The 8081-nt window shown below is 29.7% G+C and overlaps 1 protein-coding gene across 1 annotated transcript; it reads right to left on the bottom strand.

The window, feature by feature from the left end:
- Nucleotides 1-1037: 1037 nt before the first annotated feature.
- Nucleotides 1038-6796, bottom strand: LOC145588668 (transcription factor MYB1-like). Its single transcript, XM_081645282.1, has 3 exons — nucleotides 6630-6796; nucleotides 4689-4818; nucleotides 1038-1605 (listed from the first exon to the last, which is right to left on the bottom strand). The coding sequence occupies exons 1-3, from the start codon at nucleotides 6760-6762 to the stop codon at nucleotides 1038-1040; spliced, it is 831 nt and encodes a 276-aa protein (XP_081501408.1). The 5' UTR covers nucleotides 6763-6796.
- Nucleotides 6797-8081: the final 1285 nt, after the last annotated feature.

The following is an 8081-nucleotide window of genomic DNA, read 5'->3' as shown; positions in this document are numbered from 1 at the left end:
CTCTCAAACTCTCATATTTCCCCTTTATTTCACAACATAATTAGAATTCTTAAAATTAGGTGTTCAAAATTAAAATTGACTAGGTTAGATCCCGTGCCATGCACAGTAATTTTCAATAACTATTTCAAATTATGGAGTAACATTTTATTAAATATTCGACTTTCATATGTTATATTCATATCAATCAAATGTTGAAGAAAAAAAAAATTGTAGGAAAAAATCACACAAAAAATAATCGACATGTGTCGTTCTTCGCAAGTATTATTGAAGTGTCCATAGTTAATCATAGACTATTAATTGATTAAAATTTTAATCACAAATTATTCAAGTAAATAATAAAAGTATCATTTGATATTCGCATTTCATTGTTGAAATTTGTAGCTTCCATTACATAATATGTCTAATAAAAAAAATATATGATCTTTTTGTAATAAACGTAGAACATAATATTTCTTGTAAAAAAAAAAAAAAAAAAAAAAAAAAAAAAAAAAAAAAAAACTCAATATGTCAAAATGTTAAGAATTTTTTTACTATTTTTTTATTTTATTGCTTAAGTTTATAATTGTTAATATGTTTTTGTTTTAGAAGGATATATCAAATCTTCTATTATACTCCATAAGTAATAATTATATATATGTAAAAATTTGTTTTTAAACATAATTTTTTTTCAATAAAATAAAATAAGGACACATCAAAAGATGACACGTGTCATTGCTGGTATGTCTTTTAGTATATAGTTATTATTGATTTTTACTATATATTGTTAAATTTATCTATCCATTATCCTTATTACCAAAAGAAAATTCAAAGTAGATGTCTTATTTTACTTTACTGCAATTATTACGACTCCCTAGATAAAAACTTCATTCTACGTACAATGAATCACGCATAACACAATTGAAATGGGAAACAAATTATTTCCAATCTTTTAAACGTGAAAATTTTTCTTACAAATTAGGATAAAAACACACGTGCAAATCAAAGTGAGCATCATCAAATCCTCATTGGATAATGGCATCAACATCTGAAGGAAAAGATTAGAGAAAGTCCATATTTTCCCAATAAGACGTAACTGGAGATAACAACATTCCTTCATCTAATACACTCATCAAATCAAGATTGCAATAATATTGCTCCGAAGTCTCCAAGGCAAATGGCTCGGTCCAGAAAGATTCGTCGAGTAACACCGATCCCATCGAGTCCAAAGAGCTTAGGCATAATGTTTTATCCGCGGTACTAGCCAAGTCGTTACAATTATGGTCAGTACTAGTGTTACAAGACGTATCAACACAAGTTTCCGAGTTAGAACTCAAGTTTTGTGAATTATTTCCCGAGAGTTGTGGTGATAATGGACAACTTTCTAGGATTTGTAGATTAGTTTGGGTAAAATCAAGGTCTAAATTACTGTCATAATTATTGTTCTTATTATTGTTGTGAATTATTTGAAGTTTTTGTGTTAAAGATTTTCTGGTGAAGTTTCGCTTTCGTTTCTTGTCAGTTGTCGAAATATGTTGGTCACAAACACGTTTTTTGAGTTGGGTGTGCCAATAATTCTTGATCTCGTTGTCTGTTCTACCTGGTAAACTGGCTGCTATCTTGGACCACCTGCAAATTACATGCATAATCAAGATGTTACTGTCGTTTGAAGATATATACACCGTCCATTAATTTCTACATCTGTAATACGAGGTACAAAGTATCTAGTATATTTTGAGTTTAGACCTGTCAATTCGGGCCAATGGATTAGGTTACATTTCGGGTTATACTAAACAACTATAGTATTTTAAATAGAATAAAATTTTATATCATTATAAATATGATAATTAAATGGGTCAAATTGGGTTGAGTTTAGGTTCAATATAGGCCTGGCCCGGGTTTTCTCAATAACTTTGGGTGGGTTATTATCAGGTCAAGTCATGATTGACACCTCTAGACGTATTAGTTTGGTAACTGTTACAAAATAATTCCTCTTATTTCTTATTTTGGTACAATTTAATAATCAAAATACACGTATAGTTACACAAGATTGATCTCAAATATGTAATAATATGACGGTAAAATTAATTTCGTTGTTACTTTTTATTAGACATGTTTCTTTAGTCATGTTTGTCAATGCAACTATATTAAAAATGAAAAAAGGAAAATTAGAAATAATAATCCTAACTTTCATCGGTTTTGTTCCAATAATCTCAATTTTAGATTATTCGGGAATAATCCGAAATTTGGGGGTTCCTCTTTTTCTTCAATCCCAAACCAAAGATCCCAAATTAAATTACTCCTCCCACCACCCCGAAACCCTAGCGGCTAGGGTTTTCAATGGTGGGGGAGGGGTTTTTAGTGGTTTTCAAGAGTGAGGAAGGTAGTTTTAAGGGGTTTTCGAGTGGAGGAAGAGGTTTCAAGGGAAGGAGTGGCCACTAGAAAACAGGAAGGGGAGATAAGGAGGGAGGTTGGGGAATCGCAGCAGAAAAACGGGAAAGGGAGATAAGAAGGGACGGGAATTAGCAGTTGGTGGTGTGGTTTTTGGGGTTTTGCTGGTGGCCGGAGTTGGAAGGGATTTTATTGGTGGTCAGGGTTGGGGTTTTGGGGAGGGGGATGGTGGTTTAGAGAGTAGTGGCCGGAGCGGCAACTCTAGTGATAGGGGAGGGCCGGAGGTCCAACGAGGGAGGTGGCTGAGTTGGGCGGGTTGTCGGAATAGGCTGGGTGGTTGGGGCTTTGGCTGGGTGGGGTTTTTTTTTTTTTCTTAACCAATAAATTTGCGACACTTGTCACTTTAACAAACGAAAAAAAAAAAAAACTCAACCCATTCAACTAGTAATCGGTATTTGGGATTGAAAAAAAAGAGGAACCCCCAAAGTTCGGATTATTCCAGAATAATTTAAAGTTGGAATTATTGGAATAAAATCAGTAAAAGTTTTGGGATTATTATCTCAAATTTTTCCGGAAAAAACAAAAAACAAAATAAAACCGCACATGATTATATTTTTTGTTACTAATAAATCACAAAATATTGACAAAGTGAAGTCTATGAATAGTGTACATAAGTCAAAACATGTAAACTAAAAAGAAATTAAGAATAAAGAAACATAAAATTTTATTGTGAAAGTATAAATAAAGATCATTTTAACATTTTGCATAATAAGATTTGTTTTTTTTTATGTATTTACACTAACAACAAGGGTTTTGTCCCCAGTTTTGTTTTGTTTTGTTTTATTTATTTATTTATTTTTTGAATATATATATTTGTTTATTATTATGTCTAATGATGAAAATATTTGACTTCATAATGTGATAAGTAATTGTTTGATGTTTGAGGTAAGCAAATGTCTATACTACTTGCTTGTGATTCCCATAAAAGCGTTGGAGATAAAAATTACAGTACTTATCTAACTCTCTTACAGAAATACCTTTGTACTCCGTACGTAACACTTTATATATTACTCCGTATCTTTTATTTTAAAGCGTAAACATTGATGTCTCGTAAAGTTCTCTATTATTTGATTGGTTATGTAGATCAATTCTTCTTTTCAGTACGTATATTATATAGATGGTCAGCAGCTTACGATAGACTATAGTGGCAAGTTGGCAACTAACAATCTCTTTGACTATGAATTTAAAAACATATGTGTAATGAATTAAACGCAAAATAGAACAAATTCCTACGTAAATATAAAAAATCACATTTAATAAATGACAAATTAGAGCTTATGCTTTATTATAAAATGAATACAACTTGAATAAATGATCCATACAAGTATATATTACAGTATTTGGATTAAGAGTAAAACAAAAATGGAAAGTATTTTATCATTTTTTTTTTGATAAAATGGAAAATTGGATTCTCAATGATTACTTTATGAAAATTTTACAGTAGTCATTGAAAACTGACTAGTATAATTTTTATAATTGGACGACTATGATGTAATGATTTTCGAATTATTTTTAAAAGCTAAAATTATTTAAATTCATTTTCTTATTTTAGGAATTCATTTTAAATTATTGAAAATTAATTGTACTAACTTTCAATTTTTAAAAAAATTAATTTATGAAATATAGTTTTAATTATTAACAAATTTAAATATAAAAAAAATTAAATTAAATTATTTATCAAGAAATAAATAAATTATTTTTAATTAATATATATTTCAAAATAATTCAAAAATCATTACTTTGTACATTAGAATTTGACTTTTACTATTTTATGGAGAGCAACTTTATCAAAAAAGAAATAGGTGCAGAGTAACTTCTATTTGTTATATTATGTCAACTTTTGATAATTTTAAAATAAAATTTGAAACTTGTTGTTTATTTTAAAGTTCGGATATTTTTCTTATTTACAAAACGTATACTTCAAACAATAAATCAATTAGGGGTTTAATATGTTATTATTATTACACGTAACTACATAATAATAATAATCCTTAATTTGGATCGATAATCCTTAATTTGGCAATCGTTTATAATGAAAATAGTTATGAATCTCTTTCTTAGGAATTAAATCGAAAGGCTAACGTAAGAAAACTTAATACAAAATTTTACTTTCCACGGTTAGAGTAACTTTAAGCATTTTTAATACCACCTCCGTTACATATTAGTTGCAACTTTGAAATATTTTAAGTCTCATAAATAATACCCCAAAGTTATAACTAATATGTAACGGAGGTAATATTACATCTAGCTTGTACATATACCTGTTACCTAGTTGCTTGTGGAGATTGATGATAAGGTCTTCCTCCTTTTTACTAAAATCACCATGCTTTACATTAGGCCTAAGATAATTTATCCACCTCAATCTGCAGCTCTTCCCACATCTTGCTAGACCTATTATGCACAACACAAAATAAGGCGTCGTATCATGATCGTAGGCATGCACGCACCGGTTTAAATGTTACAATAAATTGTATATTAGTTAACCTTATAAAGTGATTATCTTTTATAGCAAACGTGAATCACCTTAGTATATAAGCTAGGCCTGTTTGCTTTTAGTATTTTGCTATTTTAGATATAAGTTTGCAAATAATTAGATCTTTGTAGTTTTTAATTTAAATTTTTTGTAAGAAAATCTTAGAAGTTAGGAAAATTTGTTGAAAACTATCTTATAAAAACCAAATTTTGTTGAAAATCATCTTACAATTTTTTTTGTCAAGGCACACCTGTTTTAAATTTTTTTTTTGTTAAGTCCCACCATTTCCCCGGGTTCCGACTAATTACTTACATTTCCGGCGTTGACTAACATGTGCACCTCATGTGACCCACTTAACTCTACTTTTCTTTTATTTTCCCCCCTTTCCCTTCATTCATTCCCACTTCGTCACTCCTCTTCATCATAATTTAGTTTTTATAGCCTTTTATAAAATTGCATGGAAATTTAGGTGACAAAGGGGGAATGAATGAAGGAAAAAGGTGAAGGGGGGAAAATAATAGAAAAGTGGGGTTAAGTCACGTGAGGTGCATATGCTAATCAACGCAGAAAATGTCAATCAACAGTCGAAATTCGAAAAGTGGTGGGATTCAACAAAAAAAATTTTAAAACAGGCGTGTTTTGACAAAAAAAAAAATTTATAAAATGGTTTTCAACAAAATTTGGTTTTTATAAGATGGTTTTCAACAAATTTTCCTTTAAGTTATTTAGATTGTTGACATATTTAAGCTGAGAGTGATGACATATTATACAAAGTGACATTTCCTAAGTCTGCTAGTGATGGCATATTATATAAAGTATTTACTAAATGTCGTCTAAATATATATATGCTTCCGTCCAAACAATGAAAACATCGATGTCATATGACATACCAAATGAATTGAGGTCTAAGATGGCATTCCAGGATGTGAAATAACATTAGACTGATTAGAGTAAGGTTAAAAGCTCACTGTCAACCATTTAATTAATACGGAGTACTCGATAAGTTAATTATACCAAAGTTATAATTTCCTTTCAAAAGATTATGAATACCCAAATCGTATTTTTTATAATTTCACTAACACATAAAATCCCTTCAATAATAATAATAATAATGATAATAATAACAATAAATAAGTAAATAAATTAATTAATAAATAAGTACTCGTATTATAAAAAAAATAAAATAAAAAAATAAAAAACAGATCAACACGTTCGAATGTGACTTAGTATGCTATTAAACAACAGTAAAATTATATACCTTATCCATAATACTTGTGAATTTTAGTTGCTTTTCAAATTTATGGACCAAATTTCTACTTTTATCTTTCCCATTTGGGTACTTTCTTAAATTAGTAGGTTGGTCTTGAATTCTAACATCATCCTCATAATGACATCTTCGAATGAGAACCTGAACGAAATGGTATGCATTTCAAGCTTTGTACAATTTATTAGTTTACTAAAGCTATGGGGTTCCTATTTTTGCTAACTTTGTATCATTTATACGGATGCATGCCAAGTGATTAGCTAATTAGTTAAACCGTTAAGGAGTGATGCCTAAAACATGAGATCATACATTGTCTGCATCATACATGAGATAATTCTTTTAATGTTAATTTAACCAAAATTCTGTGACTAAGTGTCATTTTTATAATTTAAAGAAACCCTTGCATGGTTTAATGAACTAAAAATTTAGTTTAAGAAAAAAGATATGTATTAAATTGTTAATTACCTGCAAATTTGGGAATTTCTCTCCAGTTCCAATGGCCATATCTTTGAATATAAGACCTTAATTTATTATCTTCTTCAGGACTCCATGCACCTTTCTTCAAACCATTTTCATCAATCACTGGTTTTTTAACCATTTTTCTTTGCTACCCTTAGTTACTCTCAATTCTATGTTTTATGATAGTGAGTTTTGGAACTTTCTTCTTGGTGGTACTCATATATATAATGTAGGAAATGTTTGAATAGAATTTGGTCAATGATTTTAATTTTTAAGGAAAATTCAAAATTCAATTATTCATGTAATTTATGTTCTGATGACCCCTATTCAACTGCAAGGAAAGCACTATTGAAAGAAGTTTCTTCGTACGTGTGGTCCTAATTGTCCCAGTCATTTGCTTTACTCTCTTTATCCAAGAATAATTGACATAGTTAAATTTAACAAACACACATGTCAATGCAACAGTCTGACCTTAAACACGTATAAGTAGATTTAATTAAAAAAAAATATTAATTTGAAAGTGCTTGGCAGCATAAAATTCAAATGGAGATGTAGTAGAAGAAATTGATAAAGAGTTTAAAAAATCGGTTGTTTGGTGGAATAAATTGGTGATAAAGGGTGGTGGTGATGGAAAGGGTGGTCACATGTTCCGGCCAGTGGTGGTGGTGGTGGAGAGAAAGGTGGTTGATAGTGGTTAAGGAGGAGTTAGGGTACTTTTTATAAAATATAAAATTAGATATAGTTTATTCTTAACCAATTAGGCATTGACACATGACAACAGGAAAGTCGGATGTAACATGTTGATTAAAATAACTTATACACTAGTTGGGATTATTAGGAAAAGGCGAATCAGACACTTCGGGATCATCAAAATAAATGATAGGGAATGAGTCCTTTGTTTTTTCTTTTTTCTTCTGGAGCTTATTGGGCAGCCTTTATATGATTCAAAGTTAACATCTAGTGAGTTAAGGGCAAATTTATAGAGTAACTTTGATGAGAATAGGAATAACTTCTATAAAAACAATAAAAGTAATTTTTTATAGTCACACCACACAACACAACACTATAATCCCAAATCATTTCGAAATTAAGGCTTACCTTTGTTGTTGTACCACACAACACCCGATGCATACATTAAAACCCTTTTTTATAACATTTTTGAGGAAAAGAATACGATTTACTCTAAGGAAAAGGTGAAAAAAATAATCCCAACTTTGCCTCATTTGCTCAAAATAATCCTAACTTTCGATTATTTTTAAATAATCCGAATTTTAACATCAATTTGCTTCCAATGGTCCCAACCGGTCATTCAACTTATTATAACAAGTTATTTGACACTTGTCAGGACGTAATTGGTCAAAAAAAACAAAAAAAAACAATTTTAAAAAATATATACAATTAAATAAAATCCAATTAATTAACTAAAGACCACCACCTCCCCTACAGCTCCAGCCACCT

The sequence above is a fragment of the Chenopodium album genome, chromosome 17, assembly GCF_948465745.1.
Source record: "Chenopodium album chromosome 17, dcCheAlbu1.1, whole genome shotgun sequence".
In the NCBI taxonomy this organism is placed as follows: Eukaryota; Viridiplantae; Streptophyta; class Magnoliopsida; order Caryophyllales; family Amaranthaceae; genus Chenopodium; species Chenopodium album.
Note: the sequence above shows the minus strand (reverse complement) of the source record. Positions and strands in the feature narration are given on the sequence as shown.